General features: G+C 46.0%; 1 protein-coding gene across 1 annotated transcript in view; it reads right to left on the bottom strand.

The window, feature by feature from the left end:
- Positions 1-25,315, bottom strand: part of LOC128303614 (collagen alpha chain CG42342-like) — an 84,384-nt gene that overhangs the window by 28,935 nt on the left and 30,134 nt on the right. The window contains exons 2-4 of the mRNA XM_053040623.1: positions 17,472-17,551; positions 11,902-11,937; positions 11,386-11,421 (exon numbers count right to left, since the gene is read on the bottom strand). Of these exons, the coding sequence (XP_052896583.1) occupies positions 11,386-11,421; positions 11,902-11,937; positions 17,472-17,551 (152 nt within the window). The remainder of the gene's footprint in view (positions 1-11,385; positions 11,422-11,901; positions 11,938-17,471; positions 17,552-25,315) is intronic.

Below are 25,315 nucleotides of genomic sequence, written 5' to 3'. Positions count from 1 at the left end.
ATGTCCGCCCATCATGAGGTGCAAATTGACGTTCCATTTATTCGATTCGCTTTTCAAGTGGCAATGGGCAGTACCCGTGGCAAGAGGCAGTCCACGAGAGCGGACTTTGAATATAGAATTATTATAATGATAACCATAAAATGGAAATTTCGTGCCGTTTTCAACATCCTATGCAAAGCAGTCAGCTTATCGAAATGCACTGGTGTTTATAGCACCTGTTTCTCGACTCGGGAGTGTTACGGTTATGGGCTCGGAACTGGTGGCTAAACTCTAAGCACAGGGTGCGTTTGCTGTTTTGTGCCTTATTTACGAGCCGAACGAAAAAAAAACATAACATGGCACAGTGATCAAGTTTTATGGGAAACCATTCGCTGCTTCCAATAATGTTGATCCTTGGTATGGACTGTTTTACGATAAACATTCTCCAAAGATAGAGATGGCATGAAACTTACGCGATTGGCACGTGTTACCCACGAATAACAACGCAATATTCAAAAATTGTTCTTTATAGCACGGAGTACAGGCAGCGAGGACTCGCCGTTTCTGCAAACTCCACAGGGTGACGTGCATTACAAGCTTTACAAAAACGAAAGCGGACCGAAACAACCCAAAAGTAAATAGATCAGTCAAATTTAGCAAGTACACACGGTGTCGGATGCGGAATGCGTATCGTTTTATTATGGTACGCTCGACGGTTCCGCTAGGCTTGATGCCAGTGCAAACAGTAAACCATCAACGCCAGCTCGGCCCTGTGTAGACTTGATTGAGTAAAGCACCGTGCTGACCCGCTTCCAAGCCCGGGAGTCTGTTGGTGGTTTTGCGCTAGAACCCGACGGAAGCAGTCTTCGGTCCATCCCGCGGGGGTTTGAAAAGTACGCCGAAAGGAAACGTATTTATCTTCCCGGCTCGGTTCGGTAAATGAATTAACATGTGTTGAAATGTACAAGGAGCCATGTTTGTTTGCCGCAGCAGCAGATGTGGCTTAGCAGTTGGAGGGTGGAAAAATGAGGCACAAAGTTGCCCGATCGATGCGAGCTACCAAAAACACATGGTTTAAAGCCAGCCCTTCTGTATACAGCTCCCGGTGTCGTACGCCGAAGCTCCATCCATCCGTTTGGTCCATATTGACAGAAGCAATAGATCGGTGGCGTGGTTTGAGGTTGTGCTGATGCTCTAAAGCACCCGAAGGTAGCGAATTGTTGAGGGATTTCCAACCCAATAACTTCAGTTCGATGGAGTTTAATTTAACCGAACAAGCATACCGCATCCGGGTCCGGATCCCCACTCTTACCTGGGGCTTGGCTGATTCGGATAAAGTTTATCGGTAAAGTTACCGCCATCAATGATCTTACCGGCTGGCCCCGGGTTGCTCTGGGTGGAAAAGTTACCCTACCGGGGAAGTATTTTTTTTTTGTTCCTCAATGACTGTAGATAAACGTTATTCAAATAGCTTCGTCTAATTTATATTAATTTAATTCAATTTGTTCAACTCCTTCCACCTGTTCCGTTTGTTTTGCTTTGGATGAGCTTCCGGTAAGATGGCGTTGAGTCTTGGTTTGGAACAATGGGAGGATATTGGGAGTGTATATGTTTACATACTGCTGGAAGTTAATTTAGTGTCTACGTCAACATTTTTTAAATAGCAGTCATTTATTTAAACCCCATGCATCGAAGAACAATTAAATTTGCAGTAGCTTTTTAATACAAATCTCTTCTGTTAAAGCTTCAGCAATGTCTATTCGAACTTGATATGCTGTCTCCTTACCTAAACATTCTCAATATGGTAAATACCTTCTTGTTAGCATCTGTTAAATATCAAAATTCAAGATTTATTTTCATCCTTTGCACTGTTATCAGAAATATGAAACCCTTATAAAAACATGCTAAGACCACCCCCTAAAAGCTTTGCACAGCATGGATTAAACATTGATGAAAGGTCATATTTGGAGGAATTTCGTTGCCATACCGGTATGAGTTTCTGGAAGGAACCATTTTTGTTGGCTTCTTGTACTAGTTCGTATCATGGTTCCAAAGGGGCAACTGTTACTGGAGATCCTTAACAATCTCAGCTTTCATCCGTGCATAATAGCTATTGATAACGCTGCTGTTTACCTCCACTACTGTTGGTACCCGTGACGGTGATAGTCATCTATTGACATAGAAAAACTGGGACGTCAAAGTATCTACTGAGCTAATAGCTTATTGAAAAGTTTTCCCTTTGATAGCGTCCCACTTAACCTTGATAGTTAGGGGTGAGTCTCTACTCCGACAGGTATTCATTGAGGTTCGCCCTTCAAATGACTATTGCCCGGTTAATATACCATGTTTTTTTGTTGAGGAGGCAAGTTAAGAGTTGTTTTTTTGTTGTCTAAAAGGTATATCAGAAGGTTTTTCCAAAACTATCGTTGCCATTTATCCCCAAAACTTCCTCCCAGCTCTGTAGTGTTGGTTTTCCGGACCATAAGCTGTGCCAACCGTCTAAAGATAATGGTTGCCGGGTAGAGCTGTGTGCAGTGCAAGTCGGGTTCAAATGCATTTGGGCGATCTTACGGAATGGGCCCAACACAGGACGGTCTAAGGAAAACGAAGGTTATAATGTTTGCAGTTTTGGGTTAGTACCACAAAACGTACCTACGGCATCTCATAGACCCGGCGCATAGTTTTACACCCAACTGGGTAATTATGAAATGATATACTTCTTCATGAGTTTCTCGAGGCCCTTGGCTTTTTCTCGAGCTTACGGTGCCAGAGGTCGTACGAAACGTAGCAAAACAGCCATCCAGCATTATGTTGTTGTTGACTTCGGGGGAATACATAAATTTGGTCTTCTAGCCCAAGGTGTTTTCGCCCACCAGACAAATGCAGCTTATCCGTTGTTTTACCGCCATGCCAGCTAACCGTAACGCAAGGTAATGTGGCACGGTGGCATACGGTTTTTGCTAATTCCTGTCTCTTTGTCCTTGCGTTATGTTTTGAGGAATGTTGGTTTTTTTCCTTCGGTCGTATACTTTCTGCTGCCACCGTAGATGTTTATTCATAGTTTATCCGCTGGGCGTCATCACCATCGCACCAGCACACTCTGTACTGATAATCCACAATTTTATGTCCCCGGTTTCCGCCCGGTTCCGGCTCGCGGTACATTATGCGAAACAGTTTGCACCATGTCCTGCACATGCCTGAGGCGTTGTCTGTGTGCTTGGGTGTGGAAATTAAAACTCAACGCCAGGGCGAATGTACCGACGGTCCCCTCCCCGGGGGCCACCGGATGCTAGAAGTCACAGATCCGCGGGATGGTACAAGAATTTTGCACTTAATGCAGACAAACGGTTTCCACATATTTCGCACATTTAGCTATTCACTCCATCCTTTTACGTGGGTGTTTATGGAGGGATGGGGTCTTTTTTCTATGTTCGTCCATTTCTTAACTGCGGTCGGTTGTGTCTAGCGCAGCAGACACAGAGTAGCAAAAACGTTTACCAGCATTTCAACCTCCCGATGCAGCAAAAGTCCGGAAGGCATCGTTTGTGGACGCAGAATTGTGTACTTTGTGTACAAAAAAAAGTAAGGTCCTTTTTCCCCGGGTTATTCCGGGGAGGGTCCGTGTTTGGGTGTGCATACTTGTTGTACACATTTGTACTTATGGACGGAAGCGCTAGACAAGAAGTTAGAGGCAAGGATCAACGATGAATGCATGTAAATGGTACAGACAGCACAGATCCCTTCTGGGAGGAGTCTCAGGCACACGACCCGACACTCGTTACTGGTGGTACTTGTTTTCATTGTTGAAATTAAATTGTTGCATATGTTCACCTAACCGAATTTGCAGCGTGCACGTGTGTACTGTACCGGGTCTAGGCACATAGTGCGCCCAACGGGCGAGAATAATTTATCAGCAATTAAGTACAATGTCGGAAGCAGCACTCGTGACATGGTAATGCATGTGCAATCCGACCGAAGAGTGTCGCCGTAAGGATGGTAGACTCGCTTTTTTTGTTGTTGAAGGATTACAGCTTGAGCCGAAGGTGCCATCATCTTCTGGATCGCGACACGTTACGGCTCGTACCATCGTGACCGGAGAACGCTGTTTGTGTAGTTGCGCCCCGAGTTCGTCACAGTGACGGCAGCGAGTTCGCTGGATTCCGGAAAGGAGAAACCGTTTCGGATGGTAAGCTGTCAAGAGTGATCCTTCCCTTCCTTGCTGTAACGTGGATGGGCCTTGGGTGAGTGTACTTTAGGAAGAAAGTTTTCCAACGTCGAGTGATGCTTGTCGAGCTGCAACACAAGGAAAGCGAGAGCAACAACAAAAAAAAACGCATACATATACAAGCCCGCTCACGGTTAATGGACGTTTGAAGACGGGTCGCATTTATGCAATCTGACTTTTCATGCTTACGAGAATGCCTATTTGCCTCGTGGCATTCATCGAGGGCAATCCCACCACCCGAAAGGAGCTTTTCCTGTCCAGGGTACGGATGAAGTGTTGCCGTATGCCAAAAGCACTGTGGCCATGGTGCAGGTCAAGTGGTACGTCGCGGTAGAAATAATACCACACGGCACATGAAGGATGTCGGCTTTTAAGTGAGCGTATATGGAGTGACTGGATCCATTCACGTCCTTTTGCATTCCGGCACGGACCGGCACACAGCCGTCCTAGAAGAGAGCCACTGAGTAGGCGAGTCGACGAGGAAGGAGAAGGAAAAAAATGCGAGCACTTGTACTGTATCACACAGAAACAGGATCCATTCACTTCCATGTGGGCTGAAAGGCTTTTGAATTGGCCGATAGGGAAAACACCCACGGTAAAGGGCTAATTAGGATCAGTGGCAACACAGGGTAGCGCCGGTGTGATGTTTTGCTGCGCGCGTCACAACAAAACTCTTAATTGGGTCTCTCATGGGGGACGATTAAGTGAAAATAAGGATACATGTAACGTGTCGCTCTATACGCAATCTGCAAGGTGGGTGATTGTATGCTTGATTTTATTGTGTGTTCAACTTGACTGTTATACCTTTCGACAGTAAAATTGTGTTAGAACTTTTTTTAGATCTCATTATGCAATACATGCAATAAAGCTGGCATTGAGCAGGTGCCCACTTCACATCAAATAGCAAAGCGTGCGTTTTGTGAACATTACCATTGCAACGTGTTTTGTTCTTCAGCTGTTGCTGTTTGAAAACTATGTTTTCCTTCATGCAATCCTGGTTACAATACAACCTGCACCGACAAACAAATGCACCAGCGTTTGGAGCCGTGTAATTTGATTACAAAAAGGACCGATAAGCGACAAACGGTTGCAGGGTTTCGGGTGTGACGAATGAAAAACTATTATTTTATGTTGGAAAGTTTTTCTTTTCACCACTCGACATTTCGTTTCAGCCCGTCCTCAGACCGTCATAATTACACAAACGAAGCCACTCGGGAGGGGAATGCCCCCCGGGACCAAACAACCCGGTACTGTGGGTGGTAAGTTTTCCGTTTCTATTTTACCCGTGCAAACATTTCCTGCAAGTGCTAACGTTTGCTTAGCTGATGTATGTTTCATGTTGCCCTCTGGTTTCCTCGACGATCCGCCATTGCAGTCTGACCGATTTGTCTGAAAACACAGTCTGCCGGTGTCGTGTATTAATAATTTCTGTTTCAACTTTCTGCTGAGCGATGTGGGAGTCGTTCTGCTCGCTGGGTTGGTTGCCGGCGGAAGCAGGCGAAACATTCGTAGAACAAATTTTCTCCTTCCGCAAGCGTGCCCAACCAAAGAGCACCCGGTGTCTTCCTTGTTGGGGGAGTCTCCATATATCCTGCAAGAACGTGGTACGATCCGGCGAGCACCCTACTGTCGGATATCTATCGCAATCGTGCAGCATAAGCTGACGCCCAACTCCTAGAACTTTGATAATGGAGAACAAACGATGCAGCGACTGGAAAAGTGCCTCGTTGGAAAAACCCCGTACGCAAAAGTAAGTGTGTGACGATACATTACCAATGCACTTGCTGCAAAAACCCGAAACGTCCTCACGTACGATGAAAAACACCCACAAGCCGCAAAACAGAGCTCTACGCTCTATCTGCTAGTCGCTTCCTAATAAATTCCACCATGGCTATCGGACGGTCGGAAAGGAACCGAACCACCGGAAAAACCGTTCCTTTTCCTTCCGACAAACTGAGTTTTGGTCGAAGCGGGAAGGGAACTGTGGGGTTGAGAACGAGGAAAACTTTTCTTCCCCAAAAACATGGACACCTCCATTACCACAAAAACGGACACACACATACACATACACGCCTCTCATTCGATTGCATTTCGCTACGCCTTTCTACTGCATAATTGGCTATTAGAGATTAAGCGGAAACTATTTTTCTTCGCCTTTCCGTGAGCCTTTTGGACGATTTCTTTTCCCTTTCTTTTTTTTTTGGTTTGATCCATTCCCTCGTAGTCTATTCTGTCGGATGAATGCCGAGCAATGCATTCTTATCATTGCCTGTGGTTTGGCAGTCTGGAATTATCGCTTTGCCCGACACTGTCCGGACACTTGGCCACAGAAAGTCACACTTTACCGATTCCGGAAAACCCCAAGCTGGTGGATGCTGATCATTTTCTTCGCTTCTTGCCGTTCCCGGTTGGCAGCAAGATTCGACTGTGATGATAAATTATCGAGGCCGAAGAAAACTTACGCCTCAACGCTACTAAGCCGCTGTCGGAGTAGGATCATCATCTATCACACTGCGCGTCCGGGCTGGGGTGGCAAGACGCTAAAACCGATTACACCTTTTTCTTTTCTCTTGTTCCCCTTGCTCGCCAAATCGAGAGACAACAGTGGAGGATGATTTGCCGTGCGCTAAGTGAAGCGGGGGGAAAAAAAAGGGAATTAACATACCCCATTGTCAGCGCCTGTCAGCGGATCGTATTGTAGGCAATAATTTAGGCACAGTTAGGCGTGAATGCTGAGATGCGGTACCTTGGGTGTAAAATACCGGTGGGAAGAAATTTATGTCAACAGTGGCGGTGGCGACAACAAACACCCAAACACGACCAACACGCTAGGAAGCTAGTGCGTTCTGTGCCGGAGGCTGGAAAACGCGCCTTTTGCTACCGGGCGGGAGTGGAAAATTCGAAACGACACGATCTATTCCGAATCCTTCCTACAGATTAATCATCCGTCCGTTCCATCCAGCCGTCCGCGCTCTTGCTGTTTGTCCGGCTACACCCCGGCATCGGCTGTCACCACCGTAATCCCTGTCGTAAGCCGGGGTGACAAACCATTTCGTACCGGGTCGGCGGACACCTTCGACCAGCGCGGAGAGTCAAGATTTGCCGAACAGATTAACACCGACCGACCGAGGTTCAGTTAATTTATAGAGCTTGGCTTTGTTTGGAATACACTTTCACTCGCACACGCATCCATCCACTGCCATGTCTGCCGGAGGTGGGACTCAGCTGTGCACTCTGGAGGTAGTGTGCAAACAAATCAGCACTCCTCAGACAGCCAGACAGCGCACCCCGGAAACGTTGCCAGATCATTAGTATTCTTGGTGGCGTTGCAGCCGAATGTGCATGCGGCACAACATTCACGCACGGAACGCGGAACAAACGAAAAAGAAAAAACGTTTTGTAAAAGGACATCGCTTTTCCTATGCTTCGCAGGCGTCGTAACGTGTGGCAACTTGTTCTCTTGCTGCTGCTGCTGCTGCTGCCGCCAGTAACTCTGCGCTATTCGTTGTCGCCTTTGGCGCTATCGCGTGAATATTCTGGGCACACGTTCTCGGAAGATGTGAAGCAGCAACCGAACCACTAGAGAAAAATCTATTAAGCTGATACCGATCAAATGCGCGTGTCGTGCGAGACAGCATACCCGGGAGAACAATGTCTTTTTTTCGGCACCACCAGGCTGGATATGTATGAAAGGAAGGAAAGAAATTAAATCAGAATTTTCAACATGCTCCAAGCTGTCCGCTGATCATGCTACACGTCCAACAGACGCAAGTGTCTACGCTTTTGGCGCAGTCTTCGGTCCAATGACGTAGCGAAAAGAATGAAGCGCTAGAAAAGCGCCCGGTGTCTGGATGTTAGATTATTCCTGGAGCAGCAAAGTGGAATGAACAGTGTAACACGCGCTCGCAAGTGATTCATTCGTGGAATGCATTACAGGGCAAAGATGGTAGTGCAATTGATTTCCCTAATGCTTGGAAGCGTCATGGAAATTTCAAGAAAATACACGCTAAATCTTTACCTACGCTCGAAGCGGAAAAGTGTGTCATTAAAATGCCTGAAAAAAGTATTTTTTTGAAGATTCCTCATCTATGAAGGTGTTCTTCATCACACATAATTGAATAATTTCAGGCACGCGTAACGATGGCGGAAATGAGAAAGAGTAGTCATTTCTTCTTATCCTCACTTAACTTCATTAAATTCATTTCTCGCCCTCCCCGACGGTGGCAACCTTGAACGCTGTTCCAAAACAGAAACGAAAGAAAGGATTTTTGGAGCGGCCGTATCCTTCCCCACGAAAAGGAAAAACACTGTGGTGTGAGTAACACTGGGGCAGAAAATTAGTATTCATACCCTTACCGAAGGGTTTGTCGTTGGTTGCCACTACATCACGGCGTGGGACAGAATTAGGAAATCTGTAAAACTGATGGTAAACACAAGTGAATGTACAAGGAATGTTTAATGGTTGGTGCAGTACAACACAGCAACACAAAGGCTCAGTAAAAGGACACGCAAATTGTGGACGGATTTTGGAGCATCTTTCTTCAACCCGAGCAGTAATCCTTGAGCTTACAATATTGGATAAAATAATATTGCTTTGATGAAAACGGTAGCAAACTGATCAAAACTGAGGACAAGAAGGCTATTTTGATTAGATATTATCACCCAAATAGTATAAACAATCCACACGATTCTTGGGAAAATCTGTCTAGCTTATCGTATTTTTCTTGCCCATTAAATAAACCTCAATGGGATTTTGTTACAATGGAGATATGCATCAAGGTACATTGAGTTACTGGAAGGGAATCTTGGAGATCTTTCTTCTTTATTGGCACAACAACCTCAAGAGGCTTGCCATTTTTGGCTTTTTTGTCTTTATTTCCCCGTAGCTGGATAATCAGTCCTGCGTACGGACGATTGGTTCGTATGAGATTCTGAACCGGTCTCTGTCGTGTGAAGACCGGCGTCTCTAACAATACACCACCGGGCTCCTCCGTTTGAAGTTAAAAACACTGTTTGTGGATGAAAAATATTTACTTCCGGACGGAAATAACGATTTTGAAACCAAACGCACTGTGGTCTCGAGGTAGATTCAACAGCTAAACCCATGTTAACTTAACACAACCCTAGAAGGTGGATGATATCCAGCGTTTACGATAAATAACAGGTAACAAATAGCTGATGAGAAACCATTTCGGATGCAATATTTCATCAAATTCAGCATCCCAAAAAACGTATCAAATGACTTGAAATGGGTTTCGAGAAAGGGAAACTACGACTAATAGCCTTTGGGCTCCCAAAATGACCGCAAAACTAGCCGGTGCTAGTTTCGGGACGGAAATTTGCATCAAACTTGCCCCGGCTGCCCACCGAGGGCGCACCGTGCATCATAGCTCCTCTTTGCACCGTGCAAGAAACGACCGAAATAAATCTCGCTCGGGCACAGATTCAATTACTTGGATTCAGCTGCCACCGAGACATGGACTCAGGCTCAACGCTGTATGTATAGGGCTTCAGCGAGGCTAGGGGAAAAAGAAACCTGCATCAACCCACATGCAACTGACCATCCGTCAGGATCGCTTTTGAACCTTTGGCCCAGTGCGTGCATAGGTCGTCCGTCACTAGGTTCGTTGCAGAATGTACGATGAAGTTCAGGGCTCCAGCTGTGGCTTTTCACGCTACTGGTGCCGTTGGCGTTAGCCAAAACCGTACGGTTTCAGGCGCAGTGTGTTGCACCTAGCCAGTGAGCGGGTGATTGAAATTGAGACTGATTGCCCGATTCGATTGACTTCGTGGTGAGCGATTGATTGGGATGGTTTCGTCCTGGAAGGACATCGTTCACCTGCTCCAGCAAGTGCATCGTCCCAGTTGCAGTGCTTTGCCATCCACCAGCAGATATTGGAAGCGGGACGGAAAGAAGATTGCGCATTTGGTTTGTAACATGCCGGGTTTGTTTGACTTTTTCTCGCACCGTGCATATAATGGAGAGCGCCATCCCGGGTACTTTTGCGCGTGGGATCACCATCCCAGGATGCAAGTAATTTATGATTGCAGTAGCTGTAATTTTCCCGTTAGGCATGGGTTTCGTAATCTTGACCATAAAAAGCCGCGCACGTCTGCAAACTGGGAGCTTCCGAAGGCCGACCGTCAAATGGCCGCCAGCGATTGGACCGATATTGTAATAAATTGCTCTCCAACTGCCCTGCTCATGCATATCTTACGCAGCCGCGCGCCTGCCAGCCGCACGCTATAACAATTATTCCTTGTTTACGTATGCGTCGTTGAGGATCCGATCGATGCACTGTTGACTTTCGTGCGAGGGCAATCGAAACCGAGAGCAGTCAGTTCGGCGGCGGACATTGAAGCGATAGCGTCTCCGAGTTCAGGTTTGATGGCTCGTGGTATGTTTGAAAACCATCCATCCCGCATTTCTCCGCACAATGTCTGCTCTAGTTCCATACGCATTTAGTTACCACCACAACGCACCCCGGTTTTCGTACAGCTTTCCGAATTTTTCAAACACGATTCACACAGAGTTTTGTTGTTTTAAGCATTAGTTTCAACAAACGAAACCGAAGAATTGCGTTTGGTGCGATCGACCACGGCTGAGCGGCACGGACCGTCAAATCGGTGCGTGTGTACCGTCGTTGATCGATCGTTCGATCGATCGAGCGCGATCGGGATGGAGTGTGATTGTTTTGAAATCATTCACCATAACAATAAATAAACCATTCGAACCGCGGGCGCGTGAATCCGCTGCGAGGTAAACACCGTGTCGTGGGAACGCGGAACTAGAGCTCTGGCAAATTTAGGGCATACCTAGCTGGAGGCAACGATGTATCCGCACGTGTCAATCCAGAGCAATCCCAGTTTCGTTTTCTGTTTTCAAGTTTGAAAATGAACATTCACCAAACTAAAGCAGATGTATTGCGGCCAGCTTAGATTAGTTCTTTTGTGCTGAGTTCATGTATATAAATAAGCATGAATAACATAAACGTGGCAGTATCGTAGAATGGAAAAAAGTAGAACTCATTGCAATAATTCACCAAATAACATAAATATTAAAAATGACGTGAAAAGCAAATTTGCAACCTTAATCAACTAAATATTTACAGTATTCGAGCTTACGAGCAACGGAATGAAAAATTACTTCAATCAGTTAAATCAAATAATGAATGTCTTACCATAAGTCCTCGATCTCCTTTCGGTCCACGGATGCCCTGCAGTGCAGATGAAGGGGATGCATCGATATTGACGTGCATGCAATATGTTGGCCAATGGTGGAAAATTGCGTGCAAAGGATGGAAAAATAGAGTGGCAAAGATGAACAAAAATGAAATCATTTATAACTTTCCTTGTTGTGCATGAGCGGCTTTAGTATCTCCTAGTAGCAATGTTTTGCAAGATATGGAACTAATAATAGGGGAAAATTTAATAAAGTATCGTCGAAGACTAGCAAAATATAAAATCGTTGTTCGTGCTTTAGCTCACCGAATGTGAAGTACCGATTGAAGCTTAAGCGCTATCCTACATTTACCAGTAGTGCAAACAAAGGATAAATCATAATTTCGAAGCGCAGTGCTGCCTCGTGGAAGCTAAAAGGCGTTCAAGCAATTATAATATGCGAATCCGGTGAAATTAATTTGCCTGCATTTTCCTTTTACCCAAGGTTCCTGCATCAAATGTACGCGTGCACTTACCGGTAGTCCGTTTTTACCGGGAGGACCGGTGGGTCCCTGCAAAAGAAAGGGAAACAGTGGAGAGTGGAATTGATTAATTTGCTTGTTTAACATACAGCATTAAAGTGTTGCGCTTGTTATATGTAGACTTTCGGTAATAAAACACACACACACACAAAAAGGATACCACATGGGGCCAACATTGCTCACACGCGCAGCGGATGTTAATCGTTAAAGCGACGACCCACACTCAACACGTTACAGCGCTCTGACACTAATAAAGGTGATCAAACCGGACAATCCATCAGTGCAAGGAACGTCTAGCCGAAGGTGAAATAATTGGCTATAAAACAATAAATAACCGGGCAGCTTTTCGATGCTCTCTGGACGGTGCTCACGGGATTGATAGTTTAAACAATAACAAAGTGAAACGAGATATTTTTTGTTATGTTTGGTGAATGGCATGAATGTTTTTGATTTAAAATTGTTGTTTTATTTATTTACGAATGGCAGCTCGGTTGAATTGATATTGAAATGATTTTTATTGCAGTTTCTATTTTTTTGCGTTGCAAGGTTTTAAATATTTAACAATGACTAGCTACATCGGTCCGGTTCTTCATTATCGGCATATCAATGTTTCCTATTACTTCAACGTATTCATGTATTCGAATACTTCAAAAGGGTTTTTGACTTCAAGCTTTTGATATTTTTGTATATTTTTGTAAACTATCCTAGCTCTAGATGCAGCGGCGGATCAAACGGTAGGCGGAGTAGGCGGTCGCCTAGGGCCTCGCCGTGTTGGGGGCCCCAATAAATTTGTGCCTATTGTTTGATTTTTGAAAATTTTAAAACAAAGTAAAATTATAGCATAAAAACTACTTTACAAAGTAGAAAATTGATCAAAAATATCTTCCTTGGTTTTATAAAACATTTTTTTCTATGTGATAAATTAAATTCAGAGAAGAATATCGACTTTGTGACTTTAAAGTATAAACGAAATTGCACCAGGACCAGGACACTAATTTTCCCGTTGGACGAGAAAAATTTCTTCTAAAACTACCTGTTTCCGAATGTATAATACCAGGAGAGCATCCACGGAAGAGGTAGCACCTAGTACAGCAATTTTGGTCGAAAACCGCCGAAAGGTATGCAATGTTTAAACACTAACTTTCCCGTTGGTCGAGTAAAATTTTGCAGCAATTTTGCTCAAAAACCGCCGAAAGGTATGCAATTTTTAAACACTAACTTTCCCGTTGGTCGTGAAAAATTTCTTCGAAAACTACCAGTTTCCGAATGTATAATACCAGGAGAGCATGCACGGAAGAGGTAGCTCCTGGTACTGCGCCGTAAGGTATGCAATGTTTATACACTAACTTTGCAACCAACTTGCAACGCAATGCGCCGTAAGGTATGCAATGTTTATACACTAACCTTGCAACCAACTTGCAATGCAAGTTTGGTGCATGCAAGAAACTTGAAGCAAGATGGCGCCCAACTTCGTACTTGCATGCAACAAACTTGCATGCAACAAACTTGCATGCAAGTTCTTGCAAGTAAATTCTTGCATGCAAGTTTGTATGCAAGTTTGTTGCATGCAAGTTTGTTGCATGCAAGTTTGTTGCATGCAAGTTTGTTGCATGCAAGTTTCTTGCATGCAAGTACGAAGTTGGGCGCCATCTTGCGCGCCATCTTGCTGCAAGTTTCTTGCTTGCACCAAACTTGCATTGCAAGTTGGTTGCAAGGTTAGTGTATAAACATTGCATACCTTACGGCGCATTGCGTTGCAAGTTGGTTGCAAAGTTAGTGTATAAACATTGCATACCTTACGGCGCAGTACCAGGAGCTACCTCTTCCGTGCATGCTCTCCTGGTACTTTAAATTCGGAAACTGGTAGTTTTCGAAGAAATTTTTCACGACCAACGGGAAAGTTAGTGTTTAAACATTGCATACCTTTCGGCGGTTTTCGACCAAAATTGCTGTACTAGGTGCTACCTCTTCCGTGGATGCTTTCCTGGTATCGGCAATCTGAAAACAGCTGGTTTTGTATGGAATTTCGTACCAGCTATCGATCCAAGTAGTGGCGTTATCGTTCTCCTCAGCGCATACAAACGTTTTTAAATAGAGACTAGCTTACTAGGCCCGTTTACAGGGCAACGCAACAGAACTCTGAGATGTACGCAAGGGAGCTTTCTTTCCGAGACTTTGCTGGTGTTGTTAAATCATGTTTGAAGTACATCTCCCTAACACCGATAATGTCGTAACAAAATTATAGGCCCCCCTTTAAAAATTCCGCCCTGGGCCTCCAAGGGGATTGATCCTCCACTGTCTAGATGCTAGATGTTAGTATAGAATTTAGGCTTGTTTTCACTTCCGTAATATTCGCCAGCTATTGACATTGAGATACTCGTCGTTTGGTATGGTTTTCTCTCACCGATTGAACAGACTGAAATTGGTTTAAAATCCAAACGATTTAAAGAGATCGTCCCCGCGAATGCTCGAAAACCGCCGAAAGTCGTTTTGGGCAGCTGTCAGTTAAATTGACCGTTGGTTTATCAACAGTATGCAATGTTTTAACACTAATTTTCCCGTTGGTCGAGAAAAATTTCTTCGAAAACTACCAGTTTTCGCATGTATAGTACTAGGAGAGCATCCACGGAAGAGGTAGCACCTGGTACTGCGCCTAAAGGTATGGAATGCTTTAATACTTACTTTGCAACCAACTTGTACAACCCACGGGAAAGTTAGTGTTTAAACATTGCATACCTTTAGGCGGTTTTCGAGCAAAATTGCTTTACTAGGTGCTACCTCTTCCGTGGATGCTCTCCTGGTATCGAAAATCTGAAAACAACTGGTTTGTATGAAGCGCAGCTGAGCTGAGCGATTGAGGTCGCTGTTTCGTTCACAACCCAACACTATTTATAGAATTTTGCTATGTTTTGGTTGTTTTGAACTAGGGTTTGGTCAACTAGAGATGAAATATGAATAGCTTAAAAAAAATTAATGGTTCGATAACAATGGATAATGAAGAGCTTTCCTCTAGATATCAACAGGATGTCCTTGTACGAATTTCCAGGAAATCGTTTCCACCAAACAATAGAACCATCTATCAAAGTGCAAAGTAGTCGATACAATCCAATCTATCTTCCAACAATGCACAGCTCATACAAATGCAAATTGTATCTTTAGCACGAATTGTCGAATTGTCATTCCAGTGAGGTACGATGAGTTAGCCTCACTTCCTTCACCATTGAAGCTGTTTCGGGTTGACGTTGCGTTTTTCGTATCATCTACGTCGAACCGCAATTCAAACAAGCTGAGCTCAGGATTATTGCACGGCAGGCTGTTGCATGTTGCCGTTGCACTACACTCGCTCCATGCCAATGGCTGTTGCTTCTGTCGAGCAATTCAATCCCTAATCCCACTGACACCTTTCGACACACCAACTGGAAGAAAAGAATACGCCTCTACCCATTTCCCAAAATGCAATCATTTAGCTTTATGATTCATGCACACTGGCACCGGGACCGGCACCGGGATAATCGAGCTGGCTCAGCGGCACACTGCATGTTCAGATTCATGCCGACTTAGTGACGCACGGTTCACTGGCTGCCAGTAAATAGCTCCATGATGATGTGCCCACCCTCGCATACACGTGATTGTACCGCCAGCGGACGGCGAACGAGTGTGGTCACCGCCGCAAGGGAAGGTTCAGGTTGGGCAGGCGAGATCTGAATTTCCTCAGGCGCATCCCCGGATCGGGTTACGGTTGAGCTGGCTAATAAAAGTTTCAACATCCGCTTCCGGTTCTCCATCCTTCAACACTTCTTGTGCGCCGTTGCGGTTTGCGCTACGCTCAGCAGAAAGATGCTGCCCGGCCATAACCTTTTCATGAAGTTGAAATGTCTTGCCGGGTTCGTTGGTTCCAACGCCGCCATGGTTGCAGGAGCGAGCTGCCAGGACCGTCCAGGGCGGTACGATATGGTCAGAGCTCTCAACTATGACTAGAGTTTTCCATCGATGGCCAATGGATTTGCGGTGGGGCGAGTGGAGATAAAGAAGCCACAGTGCGCTGCTCAACACTCTTTTTCTCGCTCTATCTCTTACCCTGTATCAGCAAGATGGAACAATCCGGGCGGTGAAAGGTGCCTCTCAACGACAGTAGCTAGGATTGGAATAGCTTCCAAACACATTCAACCGATGCATATTACTTGTGAAGCAAAGTGCTCATCGCAACACTTTTGTGGCACCGAGCAACACCGCAAGACAGTACGGAATCTACCCTTTACGCCACTGGAACTGGTGATTTGATGAGTTTTTCCAGAGTGCATAATAAAAGCATCCCGCAAAACGAACACCTACCCAGCCGGTTGGTAACCGGGCAAACATCTTAAGCTCGGTGCAGTCGCTTATTCTAAGCTATCTTACTTGCGGGGGTTCCGTCCCGGCCAACTTGCTGGCCGCAGTCAGCAACACCAAAACACCGTCAGCGTGGTGCGTCACCAGCAGCAGGTACGGGAATGCAGAAAAGTTTTGCAACTTGTTTAACAGATGATAGAATTACAAAAGTTTTGTTTGGTTTTTGGGCGTAGGGTGTTGGGCGGTCAGAACAGGTGGAACGTATCCTTTTCGGGCAGACTGGAAGCATCTCAGCTTTTTGATTGTAATATTCACTATCGCCTCGAGCGTGTATGGGATGATGCAAAGAAAACACGAACGGATGCAAGTTTGCATAAATACCATTGCGCTGGAAATGTGCATCCACACCGATGCACGGAGTAGGAGGAGAAGTTTAATCAAATTCTGCAACGGATTATTTGTTGTAAGTTGATTTTAACAATAGTGCACAACAACTTTGGAGACATTTACACGAGTTTAAATCGAAAATTGGAAAGCTTCTCGAATATTTGGAAGTGGCACTTTATTCATTATATTCCAGTTTATCAACAAAAAAAGTCAACGAAATATGTGATAATATAACATTTGACTCCACGAGAGTTCCACAATAAATAATCAAACATAATGCCTGCTCCATTGTATCTTTCTGACATCTTGTGCGTAGGAAGCGATAGAAAGATATTTTTTATTGACTTTCCTTCGCCACGGTAACGTGCCCGCGAGGTCACTCTAATCGTGGCCGCACCACCAGTCGGTCACCAAGTTTGGAAAGTGTCCCGGGTGGAGGTTAAAATAACAAACGACCGTGTAATTTACTATAATTAATTACTCGAGGCGGTTCACATGCGCACCCGCAGGCGTAAAGAGATAAGACCAAGGCTGCTGCTGTTTCAGCTGCACCACAAAAAGACAAATTGTTCTTCGCTTCTTGCGTGATGTGCGGCGGGTTTGTGGAGCGAAACGTTCTGTCCCGCCGTGATCAGCCGCATCCGTCAGTCAACCTTCAGGGCTACTGGAAAATCTCGTTCCCCACCCCCCCAATCCAGCTGGACATGCTGTGAAAAGTGGTTTTTTGATCTTGACGAATGTCTGGACGACGGTCTACGGGTAATACGCCGAGGGCGAACAAAGCGAAGGATGTGGAGTTTGGGTAGGAGACATATGCCACCGGTGAGAGGAAACAAACGAGAACTTACCTCAACGCCCGAATCTCCGGGATCTCCCTTTTTGCCGCGCTTCCCTCTTTTGCCGGGCGGTCCTGGTGGTCCAGCAGGTCCTGAAATGAGACAACAGGGAAATGATCAGATGAATGAATGAAAGTGTAGTTTATATTTTTTCCCCCGCCCCTGTAACTTAGCTTAAGAAGCGATCATTTTATTCGGTGCGATAACTTTGAATTGATAGAGCACTCGAACCGAGGTTGCGTGCAAGGTTGACCCGAATCCGAAAGTTCCTGGGCGAACTTTTTCCGCGACTGTGCAAGATGAGAGCGAAGAAAAGTGCCTTAATTTGATTAAATTACCATCAACATCATCGTCGCCGGCGGTGTGCAAAGCTCTAGCTGACGTGGTGCGTTTTGCGCCTGGGTAGCAGGATAAAAGGGATAGGGGCCTTATTAAAAGCAGCAACTTGCCATTCCATCCACGCCCGCGAACACACACACACACACAACCATTTTGGGGGGTGGGGGTTGGTGGGCCTGCGTCGTCGAGTCGTGCGTCAATGAGGACGGAAGAAGATTTTAATTTAATTTCGCTAAATCACTAGAGACGGTTTCCGAAACAACACAGCTTGGGGCCGTAAATGCCTGCAGGAGTTTGGAGTTCCGAAGTGAAGAAGCGTTTTGGAGTTTCTGGGGCGGCCCTTTTTTGTGTGTTGGTTCACTAGCTCGCTGACTCTTTCTTTCTTGCTGTCTTAGCCATCCTTGGTTTACTGCTTATCCTTATCCTCTCGGATGTTTTAAATAAGAGTGGAGTTTATAAAGTGCGTTAGCTAAAGTTTAATTCCCGGCGCGGGAGTGTTGGAATCCTTGCAGGAAAGCGAACTTAGGACTCGCACCAAATGGTGCAATTTTTACCATCAAACTCATAACGTTGATGGAGTGTTACAACTGTTGATAGCCACTAGACACCATCGTCGTCTATGATTCGGCCCTTCAGCTGCAGTACACATTACAGCGCTATAGCGGTGCAGTATGCTTATTTACTTTCTTTGCTTCCATAGCGAGCGATCAGGAAAAAAAAGCCATCCGATTGCCTTTATTTCCCGACCGGTCCATATCGCGCATCTGCAGCACTGTGACTACACCCCCCCCCCAACAGCAGGGCGCGGCAAATTCGCTTGTTTTTGTTTGTGCAACCGTAAAAACTTTAACTCTCTTCCTTTTCTTTCCGTCGATTCTGCGCCTCCACCTTCCAAACCGGGGGGGTGCCCGGTAAGGGACACAAATAATGCCGCCCGTTGACGGGGTGGAAAAAAAGTTTTACCGTACACAATTTTTGTTTCGACGTGAACAAAGTACGGACCCCACACCCTGGATGCGGTTTGAGGATGAATTCATGGGTGATTGGAGCAAAAAACACGAAGAAACGCAAGAAGCAACTTTTCCTTCCAACACCTTTTGCACGGTACCTGTGCGCAGAACGGGAACGCACCACAGTGTCTGTGATGGAGCAGTAACACGCGCACACCGAAAGGGCCAAAACTTTCCCCACAGATGGCGACCGAATTTGTTGATTGTGCACCATTAGTGGAACGGTTTTTGCGATAAGCATTTTTCATCTGCCCGCATACCGGTACCGGTTTTGTGCGGGGTGCTGGGATGCCGATGTGGGATGTCAAACTGCAGCGGATGGATAAATTACGGCTAAGCGAACCCCAGCGCGACGATGACGACACCAAGGAATTGCGTGAGCCGGAACGCAACTTTTCACAAGTGGAGTGGCGCACAAACTTTACCACATTTGGACGCATTTGGTGCCGAAAATCGACATACTTTGGGTGGTGGTATTTAATCTGGCAGGCATTACAATCGCGCAGCAACCATAAAATCAGCGTGATGTGTTTGGTGGTTAACACATTTCTGTCATGATATTGCTAGCTCGGGACATCAATTCCCAACAATTCGCCAACATTCCGACGAAATGTAGATTGTATCTCAATCTAGATGGAAATTTATTGCACTGCTGTTGACCTTTGATCCTTGGAAAATTACATTTGCCTCCAGAAATACCATTTAGTCCGAACGAATTTTATCGGATCGTTAAAAATCAACTGACAGTCGCTAGAATTGCAAAGTACAAAATCCGCTCAAAATATCGTTTCCCCCTTATTTTCCATTCCCGTTCGGGTTGGTGCAAAAGGTGGGCATTTTCCGGCAGCTTAACAAGTTCCCTTTGCCCTTTTCCTGACCATTCCATTAGGCTCATAAATAATTTTGTAATAATTCTAGCAATTGCCCAACGAAAATCGACCAAAGGCCGAAACATCATTTACTGCGTGCGGTAAACGGTGAGCGCTGGCATTGCGAAGGAAAGAAAACACATTTTGCGTAACATCATTATTTCACCGACACACACAATGGCGCATTCCACCCGGTTCGCATCTGATCCGTTGCTGAGAATCTGTAGCTCGCCACGCCACGTTTTTGTTTCGCCTTTTTGCGCGGTAGCTTGATGTTGATGTTGTTGCCCGACCGAGCCTTCCGGGATTGGATAAGCGTAACAGCAGTTTTCGTACGACCATAAATTATCGTAAGGTTGGAATCGGGGCAGCCAAACACGCCGAAAAACTGTCGATAAAAATTCGCCCTATAAAGTATCGCCTCACGCGTCCTTGGCATCTTCTGCCCGGGAAGCGACGATGAATCTTGCTCTATATGGTGATGCCTTATACGAAGGTTGGGCGACGAAGTGAAAAAAAAACACACACAGCCTAAAGTTTGACCCCATCCGCACTAAACACGGAAGCTGCAGAAAAACGGGGAAAAAAGTTGGAGGAGAAAAAGAACATCCACATCCACGCGTACCATTTGCATTTGGGGGACAAAATCGTAAAGATTCCAATGGGAGACACAATCGCACGACCGGCAGAAAGATCTTTCTCGCGTCCATTGGTACGGAAATTGGTTCTCGCTTTTTTAGCATCCGATCGATAGCAGCGCTCCTGGATCCCGGCGTCCAGCAATATGATGCCTGAACGGGGCGTGCAATAAACGAACGGCTTTTTTTGCGATTTCTTTCCCCCCACAAATGGAAATGATGAAAAATCGTCCCACATCAATCTGCGCTCAGTTTTACGCCCAATTCTGGGTGGCCATCACGCCAAAGCAATATTTGGGTCTTTTGCTATTAGTTTTGTGTGCTTTTTTCTCTCTGCTGAATCACTCTGTTCGAGATAGGAAAAGCCCATGGACAGGTGAATGATTGGCGCACCGTTTGGTTGGGCTTACGGCGACGAGCACCATTTTCTGCTGGAAGTTCATAAACACTGAAAAATGAACCATCGTAGCACAACGATTGTACAGGGCTTTACGCAAGGATCACAAGGACGAACGATGTTAATGCCTACGCAACAAATGTCTTGTTTTGAGGTGAGCTTTTAAGAGCTTAAAAATAGACGGTTCGTCCACAGTGCGCCAAAGGTCCCGTTGAGGAAAAACATCAAAACCTCCGCTTTCCGCTTAGCTTGTACGACTAAAACACTTGCTCGTCCTAAGCAAACAGTGGCATGAGGCATGTGGCGATGTGTGTCAATGTTTGCGAAATCGTAAATCAAATACACATTTTTAAAGGAGGTAACAGGGATATTGTGCAAGCGACAGGAAGCAGACAGATGCATGCCAACATTCATTCAACATTTTATATTACTTCCTCAACTGTGCAGTTCACTTCCTTGGGGTCTGTGTAAATGCCGCCTTATGATCATAATTTAAATAAAAAGGCAATCATATTACGCTTCGGCTTTACCTTCTTTCTAACCGGAAGAAAACGTATCGCTAGATCCTGTTTTTTTCTGGTTGCCATTTTGCTGCTCGCTTACCGTGTCTTACACCCGTAAAAATAGCAATCTTATGTAGGCTACCATATTTCGCCGTGCACCTTGAAAGAATCTTCAAGATTCAATCAACCGCCTTCCAGCAACATCCTGAGGCTTTTTAGCTTGGCTTTTCATTTCCTTTTTTTTCAAATCCGTCCCCTGCTGGAAACAGTTTCACGGCGCAGTAAACAACCTTCACATACCGGACCGCTTAACAATACGAATTGCGTCAAATACGACCGCCGAGTGAGGTTCATCGGGTTTCGAAACGAAGTGTATTAAGTAAATCATTCCGCACAACGGATTCCATTCCTGCACGACGTCGGCTGGGAAATGAGGCGCAAAACAATCACACCCTCAGCAAGGCAACCAGAGGGCAGAAAAGGGCAGCAGAACGAAGCTCGCTACTCCACACATTGCCAGACGACAGTCGAAATGTAGATTTATTTGATTGAGATTATGCAGATGTCGAAAGATATATCCTACTCGAATGGTTTCACCATCGGCACACTCATATCGAGCGATCGCTCCTTGCCCGGTAGAAGCCATCGAGAATCAGAACCGAGGACAGAAAATTGGTTCCCATTCGGTACGCTCCATTGCCCGGTTTAAGTTATGCGGAGGCCAAGCGAAAAACACCAAAACCAAAGAAGTAGCTGGATGAACGAGGAACCACAGCATAACGAATGTCAGCGTTTGTGTTGTGTTGCGTTGTACTCACACCCTTGCGGATACTTAATCCCGGCCCATTGATCGTTACGATTTGATCAATCGGAAGCGTGTAATAACAGTTCACCGGAACGAAAGCGCACCCACTTTGTTTTGGTGGAATCGAAAGCTCATAAATATTGTGCTGTAATAATGATCAGACTTCCTTCCCGTTTGTGCACTGCAGATTCGGCGACGTGGGTTGGCTGATTCCATCTCCAGAAGGGCGAGTACTAAGTGTGCCCTGGCAACGACGACGACGGTGCTTGTGGTGTGCAATTGACACTTGAAACCAAACCACCACCACGGCGAACACTCCCGTGACCGTGACAGTTCACTTCCGCCCGACTGGCGTTCTGTTATAATTTCTAATGAGTCTCTTGTGCTGGCGGTTTTACGACCCGACCCATCAGTCAGCATGGCTTCAGCCAAAAAGGGCAGCGCAAATAAACAAGCGGTGCCGGGTGGAAAACCGACCGTAAAAACTGAAGCACTCCGACAGACAGACACTCCCCGTGCCAACCGTGGGCTGGCGTGCCGCTGCGTGGGATCGGTGGCAGTGCGGGGGGAGGGTGGCAGTTATATCTTCACCGAAAGCTGTTTTATTTTCTTTTGCCTCATTTCGGAGCGATTCGAAGGGTGCCTCGTCGTTAGCGGGAAAATGAGTGGGAAAATGGGAACACACTTGCGTGTCGGTAAGATAATCATTCAAAGGGTCCTTCCTTCCTGCAAGGATCGCTAAAGGACAATAGTGTGTATTGAAATGCGCCCTTCAGGGGTGTATGTGTGTTTGTGTGTGTGTGTGGGAAAACATTCCACCGTAAAGGCACAGTTAAGATAACTCAAGGACTAATGATGGTGCGCTATTGTTTTGCGGGTGTAAGGATGCTGTCGCAGGAGAAATGTGAGTATGAGCTCTTGAGCTCCCGTGAGTTCAAGAGGGCGTCCCATTTAAAGCTCATAAATCTGCCCCCTCGGTAGCACCACGATAATGGGTTTATATTTATCTTGAGAGCACACTTGTGATATGATAAGGTGGCTCCAGCTATTGGCCCCCATTTCGCCATCAACGGCAATCTCCGTGCGCGCCATAAAAGACAACTTCCCCAAAACTTCCGCCTACTACACACGCGAATTACGCGCGATAAAAGCCCTTACTATGTGTCCCAACTGTTAGAATCTTTCGGATAAAAATAAACTGTCGCTTTCGCAAAAAGACTCAGCAGCGACTCATATTCTCAAAAAAAAAAAAACCACCCCACCCAACGGTTGGGAAGTGGTGCTGTAGGGAAAGTTTTCACACTAAAACTCAGATGCCCGAATTGCCGGTTGCGGAATTGCCAGCAGAGCGTCCGCTATATTCGCGCACCGTTCTGGGGGTCTTTCGGGAGCGTTAGCCCTTTGGCATTATGGAATCCGAAGCATGTTTGTAATTATCTGCTAAGTAATAAAATATTTTTTCATTCAGCAGTTGTTCGGGCAGCGGCACGGGGGGAGGGGGGGGGGGGGGGTGGAGTGACAGTATCGACCGTAAGTAAGCAGACATCGGGCGACTGTTTGTCGCGACCGACCGATGTTGTCGCCGCTGTAATCGTTTGTCGTCACCGGTTGCGGCCGTTAAGATACACCGGTCTCCCGGCCAGCAGCAGCACGGGACGCGTCTTGCGCTCCACGGTGTACACACCCGGTACACGCGGTATTAATAAACACCAGACAGATCGGTATGCTTCGCACAGTTCGGCAAGTGTTGTCTCGATGTGTGCGCCGTTTTTGCAGCCGAACCAGCACCATTGCTGGTACACATCCTTTCACTGCTCCAAACAACCCGAAACACAGGGCATAAGGAATAATGCTCCGCTGCGTAATCTCTCCGGGGATCAATTAACGATTATCAGGACAATTAGATTTACAGCACATTTTGCTACGTTTTGCGCGTGGTCGGGGCTCGGGGTCAGGGCGACCAGCAACCGTTCAAACGTGCAGCAACGAGAACGCTCAAGGGCGATGATGGGCGGACGGGCGTGGAAAACTCTACCAAACACAGCAAAACCGCAACACTATAACAGTGCTCCATTCTGCTGTGGCCAAGGCGGGCGCTATTGCACAACACGGCCAAACACGGCGAAACTCGCAAAAGAGCGAACTAATTTAACCGCTTTATCCTCATCAGCGAAATATTGTTTGTTACTTTCGGTCTTGAAAGTTTCTTTTGCTTGCTGCTGCTGCTGCTGCTGCTGCTGCTATCGTTCCCCGGGGGCTTCAGACGCACTGTACACACGGCGATGAAGGGGAAAGTTGGACAAAAAATTACAACGAATTTAGAATTTTGATTAAAAGTTATGTAGTACGGAGCGTTACGAACTTTTTAAAATTTTGAACAATTACTTGCCCGGGATGTGAATAAATTTTTATCAAACATTGGTAATTGTGATAAAGAACAAGTTCTAACTATTTTGTCCCAAGCACAACCGACCCCACTGTGTGCACCGCTGAAGGAACTCAAGAACGGTAAAGAAAATTGCACAAACGCTTACCATTTCCCTTTTTACACTGAGGCTCAAGGGATCGGTCTTTTGCTGTAAATGGATCTTTCGAGAAGCAAAACCCAAAAAAAGAACAACGAACAAAAGTAAGTGAAATCCGTTGATCTGAATTGGTTAATTCAGTCGTTTTGCGCTGGTGGGTAAAACTTTTTCGCTCAACGAAATTTTTTGGGGGAGGGATGCGCATTGGAACGGGTGGGGCCACCGCCCATCATCGGATTACAGCTTGCGCGTTATACTTTTGTGCGAATCGTTTCGAAGGATTGTCTGATGGGGATTCGTAACCCATCCCTGCCCAACGCTGGGAATACAGGTTTGGGGGGGAAAAATTGCTGAAGTTCACTAGCAACTTTCCGGGGTCGGCGGGATTCCGCCCGATGGAAGGAAACGGCACGGAAAATACCGGGATGCCTACCACCGGCGAAGCAGGATCGAAAAAAAAACACATAAATCTCTTTCCAACCACAAAATTGAACCGAAGTTCTGACGGTGGTGAAGTGTTTGTCTTCAGCAACGGACGAACCACTCGAATTATATTCCGGCAGGCAGGCAAGAACTTCACCCTCGGCAAAGAAATGGCAACGACTTGTGCCACTGCAAGGGACTAGGAACGGGGGGCCTTTGCCTTTTCCCTCGTGGTGGTTTGACGCTGAAATAGCAGCAGCCCGGCAGCAGTGGGAATCGGGAATGTTTTTCCAATACAGTTTGATTTTATTATCGGAACCATGGTTCGAAGTTGACTTCCTGCCGAT

Source organism: Anopheles moucheti, chromosome 2, assembly GCF_943734755.1.
Source record: "Anopheles moucheti chromosome 2, idAnoMoucSN_F20_07, whole genome shotgun sequence".
NCBI lineage: Eukaryota > Metazoa > Arthropoda > Insecta > Diptera > Culicidae > Anopheles > Anopheles moucheti.
Note: the sequence above shows the minus strand (reverse complement) of the source record. Positions and strands in the feature narration are given on the sequence as shown.